Genomic DNA, 25,738 nt, shown 5'->3' on the forward strand with positions numbered 1-25,738 from the left:
TCTTCCTGTTCACATGTGAAGTTAATGTTGGGATGTATAGAGTTAATGTGAGTGAAAAATTTAAGTGTGTGTTCTGTAGATCTGAATCCCGCAATAATGTCGTCTACATATCTGTGCATTATTCTTTGTGAACCTGACGATGACCGAAGGAGGTCGAAACGTTGTTCTCTCCTCTACGTAAACAAATTTTCTCAACCCAAACCGTTTTTACATATATATTTTTCTCTACAAGTGGGTTTTCTCGACATCACTGAATATTAGATATTACGCAAACTGAACGCTGGTAGACCTTATATGACTCTTTTCACCGAAGTGGTTTTACTCAGCGGGGTCTAACTGTGTAACGGTTCACGACAAGGCCAGGTAGTTGGGGCTCTCGAATTGCAATCTGAAGGTCGCGGGTTGCAATCAAAGTGCTACAAAACATGTTCGCTCTTTCAACTGTGGGGGCTTATAATGAAACTATCAATCCCACTATTCGTGTAGCTTTGCGCGACATTCAAAACAAAGACAAATTATATTCTTAGAAATGTAGGGCATGAAACAGTAGAAGTAAATGACCATCTTCGGTTACATAAGAAAGTGAAATAATACCACATGTAGTTTATTGTGGTATTATCGTAGTTTATTGTGGTATTTCAACTGCATGAAAACGTATAATTTGTGCTCTGATTATATTAAATTATTTATACAGAATACTGAACATACATTCTGGTGGTATACTGGAGTATTGTAACTACATAAAAATGTATAATTTGTGCTGTGATTATATTAAATTATTTATACAGAATACTGAACATACATTCTGGTGGTATACTGGAGTATTGTAACTACATAAAACTGTATAATTTGTGCTGTGATTATATTAAATTATTTATACAGAATACTGAACATACATTCTGGTGGTATACTGGAGTATTGTAACTGCATAAAACTGTATAATTTGTGCTGTGATTGTATTAAATGAACATTCTTTCCAACAATACAATAATTATTTCATAATGTTTTGTTGTTTTTTTATACAGCGTTCAAAGTCATCCGAAGGCCATGTCTACTTCTCAACTTCTGACTTGGAAACAGAAGGAAAATACAGATGTGAAGCTTCTGCAGAAGCGCCATCTTTTCAGACAATAATGGGAGAGGAAGATTTGATGGTATATGGTAAGAATATAGAAATATAGAAGGCTGTACTAAACACTCGATTTTAATAAGCCTTCAATCTGACAAATAAAACACAATAAAGTGAGCCATTTTGTGGTAAATTTCTAATACCGAATAAGAGAAAACGTTTGACTTATTGTTATATTTTATTTTGTAGTTTTGTTCCTTTTAATATCCATGTAGTTTTGTTGTCAACTTTTAACAAGTTTTGTGAAATAAGAATGACCAAATAATGAGGTAAAGTCAATATTGTTCTTTTTCTGAGTTTTAGATTTAGGAAAAGGATAAATGTCCGATGCAATCGAATATTAATGTTAAAATGAACTGGATAACCAGATAACATTTTCATCAGTGGACTATCCAACAATATTATTTAATAAATAATACTGTTCACAATCGAATATTAATGCTAAAATGAACTGGATAACCAGATAACATTTTCATCAGTGGACTATCCAACAATATTATTTAATAAATAATACTGTTCACAATCGAATATTAATGTTAAAATGAACTAGATAACCAGATAACATTTTCATCAGTGGCCTATCCAACAATATTATTTAATAAATAATACTGTTCACAATCGAATATTAATGCTAAAATGAACTGGATAACCAGATAACATTTTCATCAGTGGACTATCCAACAATATTATTTAATAAATAATACTGTTTACATTTCTCCAGTATTAAAGAGAGGGAATCATGATGGTCGTTATACACGTAGTATATATTTAGTTTAACTACACATCACGCCATCTATTACGACACCACAGGTGGTCATAGTTGTGGCAGCTATAGCAACAGCAAGCACAACAATGTCAGCGATGAAAACAGCAGTGCCTTCCACGTGCCACATTCCCTTAAAGAGCCTGCAATGGCTGCTCACTCAGGAAGGAGTGAATGTCGCCATGTACATAGTTATTAAACAATGAAAGAGAATCATGTTTAATATCATAACATAAGTAAACGTTAACTCATATAATTTTCAATGGGTTTGACCACATCTACTGTTTGACCTTAAAATGAGATATCCGACCAAAGCTGTCATTTGTTTCACTCCAAGTTTGAAGACCAAATCATTTTTACTTTCAGTAAAAGATTTAATTGTATAGAAGTGATAAATGTCCGTGTAACTTACCCCAGTCTATAACACGGAAATTAATTTCCAACAACGTATTTGTACGAAACAACAATGATATTTATACACAAAACAGCTTGAGTAAGTATGATGTAACACCGTCCTACTACATAAGTTAAATAAACTGAAAACATTAATAGTTTTGATGTAACACCGTACTACTACATAAGTTAAATAAACTGAAAACATTAATAGTTTTGATGTAACACCGTACTACTACATAAGTTAAATAAACTGAAAACATTAATAGTTTTGATGTAACACCGTACTACTACATAAGTTAAATAAACTGAAAACATTAATAGTTTTGATGTAACACCGTACTACTACATAAGTTAAATAAACTGAAAACATTAATAGTTTAAAAAGTGCACAGTAATTTATTTAAAATGGTTCGTCAAACACCTTCACCAATATCAGCAACTGATTTCCAACCGCTCTAACTTAAATCAAAATTAATATTGTAAAATAATCCACTTTGTTTCTCACAATAAAAGATTTATGTGAAGAGACCACAATGATGTCCTATACATAACTCTAGTTTAAATGTTAAAGTACTACCACATGCCAATCACTTTGAGTAATATTTATAAATATTTTATTCAGGAACATTTTATGTTATTGTCTGTCTGTCTGTTTCATTATATTTTGAAATGTATCGGACTGCAGAGTTTCCCGTTGTTACAAGGACACAACTGGTTGGAAGCAACACACCTGTTCGCTATTAATTAATTATTTTTCATTTAATTAATTATTAGTGTGTTTTTAAGTGTTTGCTCAGCCTAACATGGTTTTTGTATCTGTTTCCTTGAAAGCAAAACAAGTTGACAACTTGGTGGCGCTGTTCTCTTACACGAAGAATAATTCCCTCTACTGGTGTTTCTTTCTTTCTTTCTTGTTAATGGAACTTTGAAGTCCTAAACGAACGCTTACAACAGTGATCTTGTCTATTAATATTTATCATTTAAAATCAATATTTCTTAATCCTTTTGAATATTAAATTGTATTCTGTACGTTACAGTGTTGCCGACAGAAGACCCTGTTATCCGAAACGCTCAACCAAGATATGAACTGGGAGAAACAGTAAACGTAACTTGTAAATCAAGCCCTTCAAAACCTTCAGCGAATTTATATTGGTTAATAAACAGAAAAGAGGTAAAGACTTATGTGAATATACGAAAACTGTTTATATATTTATTATTTTATATAAAAACTATAAACTGTAAACTATTTTTATGTTTAATTTCTTATATAGAGAGAGGTATTCTATTTGTATTGTTCATGCCGTATTATCAATTACATTTTATTTTTGGACAAACAATGATTACCTTTGACCATTTCTAATTAATATTAATCGTAATTTGGCCCGGCATGGTCAGTTGGTTGGGCGCTCGACTCGTAATCCGAGGATCGCGGGTTCAAATCTCCGTCACACCAAACATGCTCGATCTTTCAGCCGTGGGTGTGTTATAATGTGATGGTCAATCCCACTGTTCGTTGGTAAAAGAGTAGACCAAGAGTTGGCGCTATCACCCGGTGATAACTAGCTGCCTTCCCTCTTGTCTTACGCTGCTAAATTAGGGACGGCTAGCGCAGATAGCCCTCGTGTAGCTTTGCACGAAATCCAAAACAAAATAAATCCTATAAACGTATATAATAACAAGTACTGTGTTATGGGCTACAACATGCACAGTTACATAATTAAAGTTATGTTCTTTGACAATATGTATATATTGTTTCCTCAAAGATTTTTTTTTATTTGTAAAAATCGCTCTACGAAGAGAAGAGAAAAGTTAGGCATAGCCCAAGGAAGAATAAAGCTGCGAGTCGGTAGAAATAAAACTTTACTGTCTTTATTTTACCACATAGAAACTGTTAAGGTAAAACACTGATAGCAGGTCTAGCATGGCTTGGTGGTTAGGGTGAGCTGTGAACTCAAAGTTAAGTTTTGCGGATTCAAATTTTGTTGTTAACTATAGTCGTCATTTCATCCTTGATGGCATTATAATGTGATATTCAATCCAACTGTTTATGGACAAAAAAAATGTCCAAAGTCAGCTTTGGATAGTGTTGACTAACTGGTTTTGTTTGCTTTTAGTCTATCACGTAAATGTTAACGACGGTGAGAGCAAATAACCATATTGTAGATGGCACCAAATAACAAACGAACACTTTCACAAAAATACTTTTTTTTTTTAAACACAGAATGATTTTTTATTGTAATAATAAAATTTCTGTTACAGGCCCCTCAAGAATTTGTGACGACGTATCCAGACAGTGAATACTTTGATGGACTTAAAATTTCTGAGTCAGGCCTAACTTTTGACACCACTCCTGACCTTTTTGCAAATGATGTATTTAGTCTTAGATGTACTTCACTCATAGGACAAAACTATTCCTTGAACAGTGAAGAACTGATTATAGAACAGGTTCAATCTTCAGACCCGCCCTCCAGCCCATACCCTGGTAAATATTTTGAACAATATTGCAACCTAGTTTATATTAATGTAAGTTTCATGCTGGTTCGGCATGTCCAGGTGGTTAAGGCACTTGACTCGTAATTCGAAGGTAGCGGGTTCGAATCACCGTCACACCAAACATGCTCGCTCTTTTACCTGTGGGGACGTTATAATGTGGCGTTGGTAAAAGAGTAGCTCAAGAGTTGACAGTGGGTGGTGATGACTAGCTGCCTTTCCTTACTTTTACACTGTTAAATTAGGGGCGGCTAGCCCAAATTGCCCTTGAGTAGCTTTGCTCAAAATAAAAAACAACAACAAACAAGTACCTTAATTAATATATTGTTGTTGTTCTGTTGTTAGTCCAAAGCAACACAACAGGACACCTGTTCTCTGCCAATCATGGGTATCAAAACCAGATTTGTAGCGCTGTAGGCACTTCCGGCTGAGCCACTGTGGGGGAGAGGGTAGCTTATGGGAATACCACAGAAATACGGTTCAAGATTTGTGTCTCTTGTCTCTACCTAGAAGTTCTGAGCGAACAACCTCAGGAGTCAGTCTTAAGATCTTTGGTCAATTTGATTTACATTAGTGATATAGATGAAGGAATGATCAACACATTAGATGTACTGATGATATTAAGATCTTGGGTGTTGTTAGCTGTGAAGAGGATGCTACTGATTTACAAAAGGATTTAGATCATTTAGTAAGTTAGACAAATAAATGGTACATGGGTTTTAATTATAATAAATGCAAAATAATGGATGTGAGTTACTATAATTTGAATGGAAATAATCTTGACAGTGTAATGTTTGATCAGTCTCTTAAGCCATACAGGCAGTGTGCTGTTGCTAGTGGTAAGGCAAATAGGATTTTAGGTTGTATCTACAGACAGGGCCGGATTACTTATTAGGCATAGTGCATAGGGCCTACAGAAACTGTGGTACATGAAAATTTTCCATAAAAGTTAATTGTTGGAAAGGGTTAAGGTAATGGTTACAAGAATGGTTGTGAAACGAGGGACAGAAATCTCAAATTGTTTTCTCTTGAGAAAAAAAAAAAGAAATGTTGGGGGATATGACTGAAGTGTTTAAGATTGTAAAGGGAAGTGATAGTGTTAATACATCATTTCTTTTCATATTTAACAATAAGAACAGTAGAACTAGAGTTTAAGATTGTAAAGGGAAGTAATAGTGTTAATACATCATTTCTTTTCATATTTAACAATAAGAATAGTAGAACTAGAGTTTAAGATTGTAAAGGGAAGTGATAGTGTTAATACATCATTTCTTTTCATATTTAACAATAAGAATAGTAGAACTAGAGTTTAAGATTGTAAAGGGAAGTGATAGTGTTAATACATCATTTCTTTCATATTTAACAATAAGAATAGTAGAACTAGAGTTTAAGATTGTAAAGGGAAGTGATAGTGTTAATACATCATTTCTTTTCATATTTAACAATAAGAATAGTAGAACTAGAGTTTAAGATTGTAAAGGGAAGTGATAGTGTTAATACATCATTTCTTTTCATATTTAACAATAAGAACAGTAGAACTGGAGTTTAAGATTGTAAAGGGAAGTGGTAGTGTTAATACATCATTTCTTTTCATATTTAACAATAAGAATAGTAGAACTAGAGTTTAAGATTGTAAAGGGAAGTGATAGTGTTAATACATCATTTCTTTTCATATTTAACAATAAGAATAGTAGAACTAGAGTTTAAGATTGTAAAGGGAAGTGGTAGTGTTAGTACATCATTTCTTTTCATATTTAACAATAAGAACAGTAGAACTAGAGTTTAAGATTGTTAAGGGAAGTGGTAGTGTTAGTACATCATTTCTTTTCATATTTAACAATAAGAACAGTAGAACAAGAGTTTAAGATTGTTAAGGGAAGTGGTAGTGTTAATACATCATTTCTTTTCATATTTAACAATAAGAACAGTAGAACTAGAGTTTAAGATTGTTAAGGGAAGTGGTAGTGTTAATACATCATTTCTTTTCATATTTAACAATAAGAATAGTAGAACTAGAGTTTAAGATTGTAAAGGGAAGTGGTAGTGTTAATACATCATTTCTTTTCATATTTAACAATAAGAATAGTAGAACTGGAGTTTAAGATTGTAAAGGGAAGTGGTAGTGTTAGTACATCATTTCTTTTCATATTTAACAATAAGAATAGTAGAACTAGAGTTTAAGATTGTAAAGGGAAGTGGTAGTGTTAATACATCATTTCTTTTCGTATTTAACAATAAGAATAGTAGAACTAGAGTTTAAGATTGTAAAGGGAAGTGATAGTGTTAATACATCATTTCTTTTCATATTTAACAATAAGAACAGTAGAACTAGAGTTTAAGATTGTTAAGGGATAGTGTTAATACATCATTTCTTTTCGTATTTAACAATAAGAATAGTAGAACTAGAGTTTAAGATTGTAAAGGGAAGTGGTAGTGTTAATACATCATTTCTTTTCGTATTTAACAATAAGAATAGTAGAACTAGAGTTTAAGATTGTAAAGGGAAGTGGTAGTGTTAGTACATCATTTCTTTTGATATTTAACAATAAGAACAGCAGAACTGGAGGACATGAATATACATTTTGAAAGGGTAAGACAGCGAAGACACTTTTATTTTTCTAAGAGGTTGGTTGGTTTATGGAATGAGTTCCCTTCGAATGTTGTCAAGACCGTAAATGTAGGTGTGTTTAATTATAAGAGCTGGCATGAGGGTTTTAACTTAACAGTTTTAGTTTAATTTAGAGGATGTGACAGCCCAAATGAATAAATATGTCTCTCATTATCTCTAGACATAATATTGTTTATTATTTTATACTGATTTTAGTGTCCACTACAGAAGAACAAATGATTATAGGAGGCGAATCATCATACAGAGTCGAAGATACAGTGGACATTAATTGTACTGCTGCACGTTCCAAGTCACCACTTCAGCTGGAGTGGTTTATTAATGAAAATAAGGTTAGGAAACACAGGGATGTGACAAACATAAAGAGAATAACTTTTTTATATCCAGATAATAAGTGATAATTCCTAAACCACAAGTTTCAGCTCCAAAAGTACATAGTATAAAAAACACAGTTGTTGTTGTTTTTAAATTTAATTATATTTAGTTAGGTTAAAGAGTATTTCATAGTTTAACGTGGTATAAATTATTACAAAAAAGTTAAATATGAGCCACAGGTGGAGTGATTGAGTAAATATATAACCAACTGCATCTCGCCTACAACTATCAGATATTTAACTAGCTGAATCTCGCCTACAACTATCAGATATTTAACTAGCTGAATCTCATCTTCAACTATCAGATATTTAACTAGCTGAATCTCACCTTCAACTATCAGATATTTAACTAGCTGCATCTCGCCTACAACTATCAGATATTTAACTAGATGAATCTCACCTACAACTATCAGATATTTAACTAGCTGAATCTCGCCTACAACTATCAGATATTTAACTAGCTGAATCTCGCCTACAACTATCAGATATTTAACTAGCTGAATCTCGACTACAACTATCAGATATTTAACTAGCTGAATCTCGCCTACAACTATCAGATATTTAACTAGCTGCATCTCGTGTTCAGCTATCAGATATTTAACCAACTGTATCTAATGTACAACTATCAAATATTTAACTAGCTGTATCTGGTGTACAACTATCAGATATTTAACTAGCTTTATCTCGTGTTCAGCTATCAGATATTTAACCAACTGTACCTAGTGCACAACAATCAGATATTTAATTAACTGTATCTAATTTACAGCTATCAAATATTTAACCAACTGTATCTAGTGTACAACTATCAGATATTTAAATAGCTGTATCTAGTGTACAACTATCAGATATTTAACCAACTGTATCTGGTGTGCAACTATCAGATATTTAACTAGCTGTATCTCGTGTGCAACTATTAGATATTTAACTAGTTGAATCTCGTGCTCAGCTATCAGATATTTAACCAACTGTATCTAATGTACAACTATCAAATATTTAACTAGCTGTATCTAGTGTACAACAATCAGATATTTAACCAACTGTATCTAGTGTACAACTATCAAATATTTAACCAACTCTATCTAGTGTTCAGCTATCAGATATTTAATTAGCTGTATCTCGTGTACAACTATCAGATATTTAACCAGCTGTATATGGTGTACAACTATGCGATATTTAACCAATTATATCTGGTGTACAGCTATCAGATATTTAACTCGCTGTATCTCGTCTACAATTATCAGATATTTAACTAGGTCTATCTAGTGTACAGCTATCAGATATTTAACCAGCTGTATATGGTGTACAACTATGCGATATTTAACCAATTATATCTGGTGTACAGCTATCAGATATTTAACTCGCTGTATCTCGTAACTACAATTATCAGATATTTAACTAGCTGTATCTAGTGTACAACTATCAGATATTTAACTATCAGACATTCAACTGTATTTTGTCTATACTATATTCTGTATCACCTGATTAATTATATATGGAGGATATAATGTATGCGTTAAATATATCTTTTATCTACCCAACCCTTCTTATATGGGCCATAGATTTATATGACATATTCAACTTTAATAAACAACATTACTTTACTTTCTTTGAACAATAATGACAGATATACCTCAAATCTAAACAGAAACGTCAGAGGTCACAGTATAACAGATGAATGACCTACAAAGATTATGGTCTGTCTGTTTCTTTCTCCCTCTCACTAACCGAAGTCATCAGAATTTCAAAATTACATATTCTGGTCGTCAGATCTGATGGTTATTTCTCCATGTTCTACTTCTGGAATTATTCTTAGACACCTATGAACTACAAGTAGGCTTAGTGTATATCCCATTGTACCCGAGCTCTCATAAACAAGTGAACATAAAGAAACACGTACACCTTACCAAAATCATGAAACATTAATGAATATTTAAAGTGAGGGTACTTGAATCTCTGCATTAAAATGGCATCTCCCCATCTCCAATGGCACAGTGCTAGGTCTAATAAAGCTAACAACCGGGTTTCGGTATCTCTAGTGCGTACATAAGAAATTGCCCGTTGTTAAGTTTTGTGTTTAACTGTAACTTTAGTTTTATGTTGTTAGGGCTACTGAATTCAGTAGGTAGATTGCAGATTAAATGAGTGAAATGATTCTCATGATTGAATATATTATTGAAGAACAGGACTCTCATTCCATTAACGTATGAATGATATAACTCTCTTTGTCACATATTTCCCTTTAGTTATACTTAAAGTTAATAAAATTTGTATTATTTCTACAGGTACAAATGCCTTATTTGGTAAAGTATCCTTCAACCGAGGACAATCAGGGTTTACAAACAACTGTTTTAGGGCTAAAATTCAAAGTGAACAAAAGGCACTTTGAAGACGGCGAGATGCGCCTGAAGTGCACCGCCATATTCTCTGACACCTCGAACATGACGAGCGTAGAGCGTATCATCGGACGTAATCTCCGAAGTTCTGGATTACAAGCTACGGAAAGTAGAGGTGAAAAAAGTTGTGTTAATATGAAATGGTGTCAATATTGATACGTCGTAAGTGTTAGTGTGAAGTGGTGTCAATATTGATACGTCGTAAGTGTTAGTGTGAAGTGGTGTCAATATTGATACGTCGTAAGTGTTAGTGTGAAATGGTGTCAATATTGATACGTCGTAAGTGTTAGTGTGAAGTGGTGTCAATATTGATACGTCGTAAGTGTTAGTGTGAAGTGGTGTCAATATTGATACGTCGTAAGTGTTAGTGTGAAATGGTGTCAATATTGATACGTCGTAAGTGTTAGTGTGAAGTGGTGTCAATATTGATACGTCGTAAGTGTTAGTGTGAAATGGTGTCAATATTGATACGTCGTAAGTGTTAGTGTGAAGTGGTGTCAATATTGATACGTCGTAAGTTGTTAGTGTGAAGTGGTGTCAATATTGATACGTCGTAAGTGTTAGTGAAATGGTGTCAATATTGATACGTCGTAAGTGTTAGTGTGAAGTGGTGTCAATATTGATACGTCGTAAGTGTTAGTGTGAAGTGGTGTCAATATTGATACGTCGTAAGTGTTAGTGTGAAATTGATACGTCAATATTGATACGTCGTAACGTCGTAAGTGTTAGTGAAGTGGTGTCAATTTTGATACGTCGTAAGTGTTAGTGTGAAATGGTGTCAATATTGATACGTCGTAAGTGTTAGTTTGAAGTGGTGTCAATATTAATACGTCGTAAGTGTTAGTGTGAAATGGTGTCAATATTGATACGTCGTAAGTGTTAGTGTGAAATGGTGTCAATATTGACAAGTCGTGTTAGTGTGAAGTGGTGTCAATATTGATACGTCGTAAGTGTTAGTGTGAAGTGGTGTCAATATTAACAAGTCGTAAGTGTTAGTGTGAAATGGTGTCAGTATTAACAAGTCGTAAGTGTTAGTGTGAAGTGGTGTCAGTATTAACGAGTTGTGTTAGTGTGAAGTGGTGTCAATATTAACGAGTTGTGTTAGTGTGAAGTGGTGTCAATATTAACAAGTAGTGTGAGTGTGAAGTGGTATCAATTTTAACGAGTTGTGTTAGTGTGAAGTGGTGTCAATATTAACGAGTTGTGTGAAGTGGTATCAATTTTAACGAGTTGTGTTAGTGTAAAGTGGTGTCAATATTAACGAGTTGTGTGAGTGTAAAGTGGTGTCAATATTAACGAGTTGTGTTAGTGTGAAGTGTTCTCAATATTAACGAGTTGTGTTAGTGTTAAGTGTTGTCAATATTAACGAGTTGTGTGAGTGTGAAGTGGTGTCAATATTAACAAGTTGTGTTAGTGTGAAGTGTTGTCAATATTAACCAGTTGTGTTAGTGTTAAGTGTTGTCAATATTAACGAGTTGTGTGAGTGTGAAGTGGTGTCAATATTAACGAGTTGTGTGAGTGTGAAGTGGTGTCAATATTAACGAGTTGTGTTAGTGTTAAGTGTTGTCAATATTAACGAGTTGTGTTAGTGTGAAGTGTTGTCAATATTAACCAGTTGTGTTAGTGTGAAGTGTTCTCAATATTAACGAGTTGTGTTAGTGTTAAGTGTTGTCAATATTAACGAGTTGTGTGAGTGTGAAGTGGTGTCAATATTAACGAGTTGTGTTAGTGTTAAGTGTTGTCAATATTAACGAGTTGTGTTAGTGTGAAGTGTTGTCAATATTAACCAGTTGTGTTAGTGTGAAGTGTTGTCAATATTAACCAGTTGTGTTAGTGTAAAGTGGTGTCAATATTAACCAGTTGTGTTAGTGTGAAGTGGTGTCAATATTAACCAGTTGTGTTAGTGTGAAGTGGTGTCAATATTAACCAGTTGTGTTAGTGTGAAGTGTTGTCAATATTAACCAGTTGTGTTAGTGTAAAGTGGTGTCAATATTAACCAGTTGTGTTAGTGTAAAGTGGTGTCAATATTAACGAGTTGTGTTAGTGTGAAGTGTTGTCAATATTAACCAGTTGTGTTAGTGTAAAGTGGTGTCAATATTAACCAGTTGTGTTAGTGTGAAGTGGTGTCAATATTAACCAGTTGTGTTAGTGTGAAGTGTTGTCAATATTAACCAGTTGTGTTAGTGTAAAGTGGTGTCAATATTAACCAGTTGTGTTAGTGTGAAGTGGTGTCGATATTAATGAGTTGTGTTAGTGTGAAGTGGTGTCAATATTAACCAGTTGTGTTAGTGTAAAGTGGTGTCAATATTAACAAGTTATGTTAGTGTGAAGTGTTCTCAATATTAACGAGTTGTGTTAGTGTAAAGTGGTGTCAATATTAACCAGTTGTGTTAGTGTGAAGTGGTGTCAATATTAACCAGTTGTGTTAGTGTGAAGTGTTGTCAATATTAACCAGTTGTGTTAGTGTAAAGTGGTGTCAATATTAACCAGTTGTGTTAGTGTGAAGTGTTGTCAATATTAACCAGTTGTGTTAGTGTGAAGTGGTGTCAATATTAACCAGTTGTGTTAGTGTGAAGTGGTGTCGATATTAATGAGTTGTGTTAGTGTAAAGTGGTGTCAATATTAACCAGTTGTGTTAGTGTGAAGTGGTGTCAATATTAACCAGTTGTGTTAGTGTGAAGTGTTGTCAATATTAACCAGTTGTGTTAGTGTGAAGTGTTGTCAATATTAACCAGTTGTGTTAGTGTAAAGTGGTGTCAATATTAACCAGTTGTGTTAGTGTGAAGTGGTGTCAATATTAACCAGTTGTGTTAGTGTGAAGTGTTGTCAATATTAACCAGTTGTGTTAGTGTAAAGTGGTGTCAATATTAACCAGTTGTGTTAGTGTGAAGTGTTGTCAATATTAACCAGTTGTGTTAGTGTGAAGTGGTGTCAATATTAACCAGTTGTGTTAGTGTGAAGTGGTGTCGATATTAATGAGTTGTGTTAGTGTGAAGTGGTGTCAATATTAACCAGTTGTGTTAGTGTAAAGTGGTGTCAATATTAACAAGTTATGTTAGTGTGAAGTGTTCTCAATATTAACGAGTTGTGTTAGTGTAAAGTGGTGTCAATATTAACAAGTTATGTTAGTGTGAAGTGTTCTCAATATTAACGAGTTGTGTTAGTGTTAAGTGTTGTCAATATTAACGAGTTGTGTTAGTGTAAAGTGGTGTCAATATTAACGAGTTGTGTTAGTGTTAAGTGTTGTCAATATTAACGAGTTGTGTTAGTGTGAAGTGTTGTCAATATTAACCAGTTGTGTTAGTGTGAAGTGTTGTCAATATTAACCAGTTGTGTTAGTGTGAAGTGGTGTCAATATTAATGAGTTGTGTTAGTGTAAAGTGGTGTCAATATTAACGAGTTGTGTTAGTGTGAAGGGGTGTCAATTTTAACGAGTTGTGTTAGTGTGAAGTGGTGTCAATATTAACGAGTTGTGTTAGTGTGAAGTGGTGTCAATATTAACGAGTTGTGTTAGTGTGAAGTGGTGTCAATATTAACGAGTTGTGTTAGTAGGAAGTGGTGTCAATATTAACGAGTTGTGTTAGTGTGAAGTGGTGTCAATATTAACGAGTTGTGTTAGTGTGAAGTGGTGTCAATATTAACGACTTGTGTGAGTGTGAAGTGGTGTCAGTATTAACAAGTTGTAAATGTTAGTGTGAAATGGTGTCAATATTGATAAGTCGTAAGTGTTAGTGTGAAATGGTGTCAATATTAATAAGTCGTAAGTGTTAGTGTGAAGTGGTGTCAATATTACGAGTTGTGTTAGTGTGAAGTGGTGTCAATATTAACGAGTTGTGTTAGTGTGAAGTGGTGTCAATATTAACTAATCTCCATTAGTCTATAGTATATACAGTTTATCCACATGTTTATCCTTTATTTGGTATTCATATTTAGTTATACACGTGATAGTTAACGATTGTATCACACACGTTCTGTACATAATTGGTTGTACACATTGGTGTGACAGTTAACGGTTGAATGACATACAATCTCTACATAACTGGTCATATATAGTGGTGTGACAGTTAACGGTTCATTCACATACAATATCTGTATATAATTGGTCATACACATTGGTGTGACAGTTAGTGATTGAATTTCTCACGATCTGTACAAAAGCAGCCCTTAATATGTAAAGATATTTTACCTCACTAAAGAATATGTTAGAATGCAAAGTTATGTGCTTCCTCTTAAGGGCGTTTTTTTGATGCCCTAATCTTGAAGAAAACGTTATGCCCTCAGTGATTTATTCAGACATACAACACTAGAAACCTGGTATCGATACCTGTTGTTGGCACAGCACAGATAGCCCATTGTGTGTCTTTGGGCTTACTTAGAAATAAATAAATAAAACGTTATAGAGGATGTTGAGGATTTCTTACAGATACTTGCGTCTGTTAAATATCTTTATATTTGACAATGAACGTAAACGAATAAATAAATTTCATAGTATGTATACATTGTGATATATATATATATATATATATATATATATAATATATATACACGTGCAATGGTACTATAACACAAACTCTACATATGACATATTTGTATATATAATAGTACTTTGTTATGTACAAAAAGAAGCCGAAACAAAAATAAAGACAGCTCTGCAACAACTGAAAGGATCCACGTGGTACAGGCTATAATGTTGCATGTGTAATGTATCCTAGGTTTTGGACGTGACCGTAAAAGTAGGACCCACATTGTGGTGGGGATACACCGTCTATCAATATTAACCTCCATTCGCCAGTCTTACATAAAGAAAAAAAAAAGAGTAGCAATAGAGATAGAAATAGAAATTAGAAGAGTGAGATGTGGGTGCTAAAGCCCATAACGTCCCTCATCTGTGTCACCCTTCACTGCCGGCAGACACTTGTGGCTAGGTGTTGTTAGTGTTAGTGTTTCCAAAGTAAAGTAGAAAAATATTAATTGAAATAAAAATAAGAATATGAAAATAAGGTCCCACCACTTGGGGGTAGGTAAGTTAAATAAACTTCCTCCTGAAATTAGCATTCAAGCCCTCTTTGTGGTAATAAGGCACTAAATAATAGCTCAGTAAGCGAATTATACTAGTATGAAGGGCCCCAACCAGTTACCTAAACAGCTAAACAGTAGTTTTTTTGTTGATCGTTTCTACAGAGTAAAGTAAGACCGATCAAGGATATTGCTGTGTTCATACATGAATTATTAGAACATGATTTTATTACTTTGTGAATGTGGTTCATTCAAACTGTTTATAGTGCTGATAAAATATTTCTGAAATTGTCTAAATAGTTGCAAAGACTAAACTGGAAGTACTAATTCTGTGTTTCAATCAAAACAGGATTGCTATGAGGGTAAAAGACATTTCAAAACACCCTACATATGCAAGGTATCCGAAAATTTCGGAAATATATGTGATTTATATCTTTTCTTGGTTTCAGATATGTCACTAGCGGGAGAAGGTTCACTTAAACTTGCTTTCATCCAGACTTATTTCTAATTGCATGCCATTAAAGCACGCGGAACACATTCTGTTCAATTAGTTAAAGTGCCTGTGACTATTAACTAATTTTTTGACGATCTATAATATACTCTACAACATTATAAAAAGCCCAGTCCTAAGCCTTTCGACTTGCCCTTGTATAGGTGTAGTGATAAGGGGTAGAATTCGTCTGAAACCAGTATAACACAATGACAACTAATAAATAGAATAAGAAACTGCGTTTCTCATTATTTTTTAAAAGCTGTTACTACTTTGATTTTAATGTGGTTTGACGAATAAAATATTTTTGTTTTATCCTACTTTTAGTGCATGGTAACAGCACTGAGACGCTAGGTGGCTGCTCTGTTTCCCGTGATGCTCTGATGACCATCTTTGTAACACTAATTATGATGGTAACCACATGGTATACGCCTTGAAGATGAAGGTTTTCCTTTCCAAGCTTACTCCAAACTAGCACTTAGTGCTAATGGTGTTTTTTACGTACAGGCTAATTTCTCCAGTTGTGTAAGTGGCTTTGTCATCAAGAAAGATAGCAAGAGTTGTAATTTATTAAATTATAGAATCATTTAAAATATTATCATGTTTATCAAAACCAATAGGAACTGTCAATAATAAAAGATAAACGTACACACATATATATATATGTAAATATATTATATCCATTCTTTTCACCTGCGATCTAAACCAAACGCTAGTGTCATTATTTTTACCATTTTTGACATAAAATTCTCGATATTAAAACTTACCTAGTTCTTAGTTCCAAGCATTTGATGAAACCCAAGCTTTTGGAAAATCTAAACAATTTATCAAGAAATTAAAATAAGTGAAACTGCATTAAACTCGTATTTACAACAAAACGAAGCGGTTCATGGGTTTCACATAAGTGTATATTTAGAAATCTTCTTTCTTTATAAGATAAAACATGAAATATTCTTCACCTGGTTATATGTTATCCTTTGTTACGCTACTTAATATTATACGAGAGGTGTTGTATAAGTATATTTAAACAAAATAACATGTAAAATATAATTATTAAAATAAACTTACGGTATACATTAAATAATTCGGCTTCCTTCTAACAAATAATCATTTTATTTACTCAGCTGTTCTCAAGTGTATTGTCTCTTCTACATAAAGTGAAGTAAGAATTACTGAAAACACATAACTTCTTACATAGTTATTGTTAGACCATAATCTATTAAACAGCATCAACTTACGCTTCGATATAAGACTTGAAAATACATAACTTCTTACGTAGCCGTAGTTAGACGTTATTCTATTAAACAGCAACAACTTACGCTTCGATATAAGACTTGAAAATACATAACTTCTTACGTAGCCGTAGTTAGACGTTATTCTATTAAACAGCAACAACTTACGCTTCGATATAAGACTCGAAAATACGTAACTTCTTACGTAGCCGTTGTTAGACGTTATTCTATTAAACAGCATCAACTTACGCTTCGATATAAGACTTGAAAATACATAACTTCTTACATAGTTATTGTTAGACGTTATTCTATTAAACAGCATCAACTTACGCTTCGATTTAAGACTTGAAAATACATAACTTCTTACGTAGCCGTTGTTAGACGTTATTCTATTAAACAGAATCAACTTACGCTTCGATATAAGACTTGAAAATACATAACGTCTTACATAGTTATTGTTAGACGTCATTCTATTAAACAGCATCAACTTACGCTTCGATATAAGACTTGAAAATACATAACGTCTTACATAGTTATTGTTAGACGTTATTCTATTAAACAGCATCAACTTACGCTTCGATATAAGACTCGAAAATACATAACTTCTTACATAGTTATTGTTAGACGTTATTCTATTAAAGAGCATCAACTTACGCTTCGATTTAAGACTTGAAAATACATAACTTCTTACGTAGCCGTTGTTAGACGTTATTCTATTAAACAGCATCAACTACGCTTCGATATAAGACTTGAAAATACATAACTTCTTACGTAGCCGTTGTTAGACGTTATTCTGTTAAACAGCATCAACTTACGCTTCGATATAAGACTTGAAAATACATAACTTCTTACGTAGCCGTTGTTAGACGTTATTCTATTAAACAGAATCAACTTACGCTTCGATATAAGACTTGAAAATACATAACGTCTTACATAGTTATTGTTAGACGTTATTCTATTAAACAGCATCAACTTACGCTTCGATTTAAGACTTGAAAATACATAACGTCTTACCTAGTTATTGTTAGACGTTATTCTATTAAACAGCATCAACTTACGCTTCGATATAAGACTTGAAAATACATAACTTCTTACATAGCCATTGTTAGACGTTATTCTATTAAACAGCTTCAACTTATGATTGGATATAAGACTTTAAAATACTTGACTTGTTAGACTTTATCCTATTAAACAGCTCATAATTAGGCTTGCATATAAGACTCGAAAAGACACAACTTCTTACGTAGCCGTTTTTAGACGTTATTCTATTAAACAGAATCAACTTACGCTTCGATATAAGACTTGAAAATACATAACGTCTTACATAGTTATTGTTAGACGTTATTCTATTAAACAGCATCAACTTACGCTTCGATTTAAGACTTGAAAATACATAACTTCTCACATAGTCATTGTTAGACGTTATTCTATTAAACAGCATCAACTTACGCTTCGATATAAGACTTAAAAATACATAACGTCTTACATAGTCATTGTTAGACGTTATTCTATTAAACAGCATCAACTTACGCTTCGATATAAGACTTGAAAATACATAGCGTCTTACATAGTTATTGTTAGACGTTATTCTATTAAACAGCATCAACTTACGCTTCGATATAAGACTTGAAAATACATAACGTCTTACATAACCATTGTTAGACGTTATTCTATTAAACAGCATCAACTTACGCTTCGATATAAGACTTAAAAATACATAACGTCTTACATAGTTATTGTTAGACGTTATTCTATTAAACAGCATCAACTTACGCTTCGATATAAGACTTGAAAATACATAACGTTTTACATAACCATTGTTAGACGTTATTCTATTAAACAGCATCAACTTAGCTTCGATATAAGAATTTAAAATACATAACTTCATACATAGCCATTGTTAGACGTTATTCTATTAAACAGCTTCAACTTATGATTGGATATAAGACTTTAAAATACTTGACTTGTTAGACTTTATCCTATTAAACAGCTCATAATTAGTCTTGCATATAAGACTCGAAAAGACACAACTTCTTACGTAGCCGTTTTTAGACGTTATTCTATTAAACAGAATCAACTTACGCTTCGATATAAGACTTGAAAATACATAACGTCTTACATAGTTATTGTTAGACGTTATTCTATTAAACAGCATCAACTTACGCTTTGATTTAAGACTTGAAAATACATAACTTCTCACATAGTCATTGTTAGACGTTATTCTATTAAACAGAATCAACTTACGCTTCGATATAAGACTTGAAAATACATAACGTCTTACATAAGTATTGTTAGACGTTATTCTATTAAACAGCATCAACTTACGCTTCGATTTAAGACTTGAAAATACATAACGTTTTACATAAGTATTGTTAGACGTTATTCTATTAAACAGCATCAACTTACGCTTCGATTTAAGACTTGAAAATACATAACTTCTCACATAGCCATTGTTAGACGTTATTCTATTAAACAGCATCAACTTACGCTTCGATATAAGACTTGAAAATACGTAACTTCTTACATAACCATTGTTAGACGTTATTCTATTAAACAGCATCAACTTACGCTTCGATATAAGACTTAAAAATACATAACGTCTTACATAGTCATTGTTAGACGTTATTCTATTAAACAGCATCAACTTACGCTTCGATATAAGACTTGAAAATACATATCGTCTTACATAGTTATTGTTAGACGTTATTCTATTAAACAGCATCAACTTACGCTTCGATATAAGACTTGAAAATACATAACGTTTTACATAACCATTGTTAGACGTTATTCTATTAAACAGCATCAACTTAGCTTCGATATAAGAATTTAAAATACATAACTTCTTACATAGCCATTGTTAGACGTTATTCTATTAAACAGCTTCAACTTATGATTGGATATAAGACTTTAAAATACTTGACTTGTTAGACTTTATCCTATTAAACAGCTCATAATTAGGCTTGCATATAAGACTCGAAAAGACACAACTTCTTACGTAGCCGTTTTTAGACGTTATTCTATTAAACAGAATCAACTTACGCTTCGATATAAGACTTGAAAATACATAACGTCTTACATAGTTATTGTTAGACGTTATTCTATTAAACAGCATCAACTTACGCTTCGATTTAAGACTTGAAAATACATAACTTCTCACATAGTCATTGTTAGACGTTATTCTATTAAACAGCATCAACTTACGCTTCGATATAAGACTTGAAAATACATAACGTCTTACATAAGTATTGTTAGACGTTATTCTATTAAACAGCATCAACTTACGCTTCGATTTAAGACTTGAAAATACATAACGTTTTACATAAGTATTGTTAGACGTTATTCTATTAAACAGCATCAACTTACGCTTCGATTTAAGACTTGAAAATACATAACTTCTCACATAGCCATTGTTAGACGTTATTCTATTAAACAGCATCAACTTACGCTTCGATATAAGACTTGAAAATACGTAACTTCTTACATAACCATTGTTAGACGTTATTCTATTAAACAGCATCAACTTACGCTTCGATATAAGACTTAAAAATACATAACGTCTTACATAGTCATTGTCAGACGTTATTCTATTAAACAGCATCAACTTACGCTTCGATATAAGACTTGAAAATACATAGCGTCTTACATAGTTATTGTTAGACGTTATTCTATTAAACAGAATCAACTTACGCTTCGATATAAGACTTGAAAATACATAACGTCTTACATAGTTATTGTTAGACGTTATTCTATTAAACAGCATCAACTTACGCTTCGATATAAGACTTGAAAATACATAACGTTTTACATAACCATTGTTAGACGTTATTCTATTAAACAGCATCAACTTAGCTTCGATATAAGAATTTAAAATACATAACTTCTTACATAGCCATTGTTAGACGTTATTCTATTAAACAGCTTCAACTTATGATTGGATATAAGACTTTAAAATACTTGACTTGTTAGACTTTATCCTATTAAACAGCTCATAATTAGGCTTGCATATAAGACTCGAAAAGACACAACTTCTTCCATAGCTGTTGTTTGACTTTAATATATTAAACAGCTTGAACTCAGGCTTGGTTATAAGACTTGAAAATACTTAACTTCTCACACAGCCACTGTTAAACTTTAATATATTAAACAGCTTGAACTCAGGCTTGGTTATAAGACTTGAAAATACCTAACTTCTCACATAGCCACTGTTAAACTTTAATATATTAAACAGCTTGAACTCAGGCTTGGTTATAAGACTTGAAAATACCTAACTTCTCACACAGTCATTGTTGGACATCAGTCTTGGTTATAAGACTTGAAAATACATTGCGTCTTACATTGGAATTAAACAATTACATTAAACAACTTGAATCTGGACGAGGACATAAGCTTGTATTTCGTTAATAATTTAAAATGTTTAAAAACATTTACTTTTATATATTAATTTTTATTTATTCTGATAATAAATTATGTAAATAATGAATTTATGTAAAATAATTTTAAACTGAATAAATTTGTTCGATGTTGTAATAGTAGGGTATAAAATTAAATATCTCGTATATCTCCCCAACCAGGAGAATACAAATTTCTCTAAACAATCACATTAAAGTGAGGAAAATATACATCTCTGTACACACTTGGAAGCTTCGAGCTCAAACAGCAAAATCTGTTTATTCAGAGCAGAAATCTTGATACAAACGTTACAGATCAATCATTTATTACTATTTTGATATTTACCAACAGTTTTGTGGACGATACAGTTGTTTGTAATTAAGCCCAAAGTGAATATGTAATCCTAGAAGCATTTGTTTGAACTTTTTACAACGTTTTCAAAGTACTAATGTTGGTAGACTCACGTTCTTGTGGGACATCAATAGATACGACAGTCTTACTTTGTCTGAACTCTAGGTAAGTCCGTATCTTTATAAGGATGTTTTTACTCACAGTATTTCGTATCTTAGTTCGTAGTAAATCTCTCTCAGGACCTTAATATCCATGGCCGTTATTAACTCGGTATGGATATTTGGAACAATCTGTAGGGAATAGTGTAAGAAACTGAAGAAATGGTTCTGGTATACATAAATATGTTTCGCCACAAACATTCTGTTTCTGAAAATGATAGTAGAGGGCGCCACTATAACACTTGAGGAGCAGATGATGAATTTTAGCAATAAACTCTTATCTTCAGAACCCCCCTCCCACGTAACCAGTATTCAGCACAGAGAACAGAAATTAAATGTTGAAGACTGTTGAGGGGGGGGGGAATTAGAGGTGATGTGGTGTAGCTGATGAGTACTGGTTCAGGGAAGAAGATCAGGGGTAACTGTTGGTCAGATGTGGTGTAACTAATGAGAACTGATTCAAAGGGAAGAAATTAGGGGTAACTGTTGGTCAGATGTGGTGTAACTAATGAGAACTGATTCAAAGGGAAGAAATTAGGGGTAACTGGTGGTCAGATGTGGTGTAACTCATGAAAACTGATTCAAAGGGAAGAAATTAGGGGTAACTGGTGGTCAGACGTGGTGTAACTAATGAGAACTGATTCAAAGGGAAGAAATTAGGGGTAACTGGTGGTCAGACGTGGTGTAACTAATGAGAACTGATTAAAAGGGAAGAAATTAGGGGTAACTGGTGGTTAGACGTGGTGTAACTAATGAAAACTGATTCAAAGGGAAGAAATTAGGGGTAACTGGTGGTCAGACGTGGTATAACTAATGAGAACTGATTCAAAGGGAAGAAATTAGGGGTAACTGTTGGTCAGACGTGGTGTAACTAATAAGAACTGATTTAAAGGGAAGAAATTAGGGGTAACTGTTGGTCAGACATGGTGTAACTAATGAGAACTGATTCAAAGGGAAGAAATTAGGGGTAACTGTTGGTCAGACGTGGTGTAACTAATAAGAACTGATTTAAAGGGAAGAAATTAGGGGTAACTGTTGGTCAGACATGGTGTAACTAATGAGAACTGATTCAAAGGGAATAAATTAGGGGTAACTGGTGGTCAGACGTGGTGTAACTAATGAGAACTGATTCAAAGGGAAGAAATTAGGGGTAACTGGTGGTCAGACGTGGTGTAACTCATGAAAACTGATTCAAAGGGAAGAAATTAGGGGTAACTGGTGATCAGACGTGGTGTAACTAATGAAAACTGATTCAAAGGGAAGAAATTAGGAAGAATAATAGCCAAGCATGACTTTCCACAAAACCGTATTTTACAGTTTCCTCACAAATCCTTCCAAGTACTCGTATTGACTTCATAACCATCCCCCATTTCAATACCCATTGTTAAAAGAAGTAAGGGTATTGATATGACAGACTTTCGGTATGACATTCTGAAATTGTTATTAGTTATTTTGTAAAGTCTGAAGCTGCACTTAACATCTGATACAACAACGTCACTAGTTAGAGTGTGTGATGTCATCCCAATAATAAACTCTTTATCGAATATGTTCTTTATAAACTAGACTCAGGAGAAGACGAGAAAACATTTTATATAAAAATACAAATGGTTTTGCATATGTCTAATTCCTCATAAAAGACATAATTTTGAAAATATTAATAACGGTAAAGCCATTCAATACGCAGCTTGTAGGCTTAGTGTCTGTAAGAATTTGTCCAACAAAAAATGGAACTAATTTGATTTTATATGTACATTAGATGTACAAACTGTTGTAAAACTGTATGAAATTGATCAGAATCCACCGAAATATTAATGTTGCTATTAGTAAGATTACTAGTTTGGGTGTTGTTATTACTTACAATATTCTATTATAAATTCTGACTTTTTGAACGTTTTCTGATAGCATTTAAATAAACATTTTCGATATATCGAAGTATAAATTTAAATCTGAGGACTGAACCTTCATTACAATATTCAGTTTCTCTTAAAATTTACGACGCTACTAAAGTATGTTTGTCTTGATAGTGAAACCTTTGTGTTTTGTTGCTAAAACGTCTGTTTATTGTAAAACTATCGAGATGGTAACAGTGTATATCATAATTACAGTATGTTAATGTTTTGTAAATAGCTATATGATACTGTACTGCCTGTGTGTTTATAAAACAATGTATGTGTTAGCCAACACGTACGGTCCGATATCTGCAAAATATTATTTGGTATTTATTATAACAAGCTGCTTTATCAGTTAAAAATCAGATTACGTTTTACTGGTTTGTACATAAATTGAATAAAACAGATTTAATTAATTATTGTCATTAGACTGGAATTATTCATTTTGCTCTTTTGAATAAACTAAGAGATTTACTGCTCTATGGTTAGTGGTACTAGTATTACTAATTAATGAGTTATAGCTCTGTATAAAGTTTTACTGGTTTGTACATAAATTGAATAAAACAGATTTAATTAATTATTGTAATTAGACTGGAATTATTCATTTTGCTCTTTTGAATAAACTAAGAGATTTTCTGCTCTATGGTTAGTGGTACTAGTATTACTAATTAATGAGTTATAGCTCTGTATAACCGAGGAAGTAAGACTCGAAGCAACAGTGACTGATATCCGAAAATAAGGATCAAACTTCTAGAATAATTTATACTTTAAAATGTACACATATTAAAGTGACTGTATATAAAGTCTATAGTCAGGTTTTTATGTTGTCAAACACAAAACTGCAAAATGATTTAAAGGGGGTATCGAAACCCAGTTTTTGGCATCATAAGCACAAAATACCTGTATTTATTTTAATTTTATCATTAACTTAACATTTAGGGCACTGTGTTTTGTAACCACCTCTAAGCTAACTGCTGGAACATTTAAATCTGTGTGATTTGTGTTAAACAGGTTTGTAACAATTTCTTGTTCCGGTATTATTATTCTAAATTAATTAATAGGTTGAACAACCACCAAGTTTTTTGTGTTTTTATTATTATTTAAAGATTGTTTGGTTGGTTATTTGAAGAAAGCAGCGAGGCTATCTGCGCTTCATTTAAAGGTAAACGTTTCGAATCAGCGCGTTTCGTCAAAATACCACACCTTATATTCTGTGAACGTTGTGAACTTAACAATTCAACTTTTTAAAATATTTTAATAATAGAACGTGTTCTAACTGTATGTTTGTTTCCATTTCCATTGTAAACACATATTGAGTTAGTCACGAATTATCGGATAAACTGTTGAGAAATGTGTCTTTAGCATCGCCCCAAGAGAGTTTTCGATATCAACAGTTAGGAAATACAAACACTGGATATTAGCATTCAGGATATGCAAACACTGGATATCAACAACTAAGATATACAGACATTGGATATCAACAGTTAGGAAATACAAACACTGGATATTAGCATTCAGGATATGCAAACACTGGATATCAACAACTAAGATATACAGACATTGGATATCAACAGTTAGGAAATACAAACACTGGATATTAGCATTTAGGATATGCAAACACTGGATATCAAAAGTTAAGATATACAGACATTGGATACCAACTGTTAGGAAATACAAACACTGGATATTAGCATTTAGGATATGCAAACACTGGATATCAACAACTAAGATATACAGACATTGGATATCAACAGTTAGGAAATACAAACACTGGATATTAGCATTCAGGATATGCAAACACTGGATATCAACAACTAAGATATACAGACATTGGATATCAACAGTTAGGAAATACAAACACTGGATATTAGCATTTAGGATATGCAAACACTGTATATCAACAGCTAAGATATACAGACATTGGATATCAACAGTTAGGAAATACAAACACTGGATATATATATATAGGTGACAGTTCAACTATAAATTGTATTTTAAACAACTATCAGTATACTGTTATAAATTCTTATTGTTTGTATCAC

At 32.8% G+C, this 25,738-nt stretch overlaps 1 protein-coding gene across 1 annotated transcript in view; it reads left to right on the forward strand.

Moving 5' to 3' along the window:
- The window catches only part of LOC143234820 (uncharacterized), a 55,874-nt gene extending 34,395 nt beyond the window's left edge, over positions 1 to 21,479 (forward strand). Inside the window, exons 3-8 of the mRNA XM_076472463.1 lie at positions 1,026 to 1,161; positions 3,326 to 3,459; positions 4,548 to 4,770; positions 7,603 to 7,736; positions 10,061 to 10,286; positions 16,005 to 21,479. Of these exons, the coding sequence (XP_076328578.1) occupies positions 1,026 to 1,161; positions 3,326 to 3,459; positions 4,548 to 4,770; positions 7,603 to 7,736; positions 10,061 to 10,286; positions 16,005 to 16,114 (963 nt within the window). The 3' untranslated portion in view covers positions 16,115 to 21,479. The remainder of the gene's footprint in view (positions 1 to 1,025; positions 1,162 to 3,325; positions 3,460 to 4,547; positions 4,771 to 7,602; positions 7,737 to 10,060; positions 10,287 to 16,004) is intronic.
- The last annotated feature ends 4,259 nt before the right edge of the window (positions 21,480 to 25,738 follow it).

This window comes from Tachypleus tridentatus, chromosome 12 (assembly GCF_004210375.1).
Source record: "Tachypleus tridentatus isolate NWPU-2018 chromosome 12, ASM421037v1, whole genome shotgun sequence".
In the NCBI taxonomy this organism is placed as follows: Eukaryota; Metazoa; Arthropoda; class Merostomata; order Xiphosura; family Limulidae; genus Tachypleus; species Tachypleus tridentatus.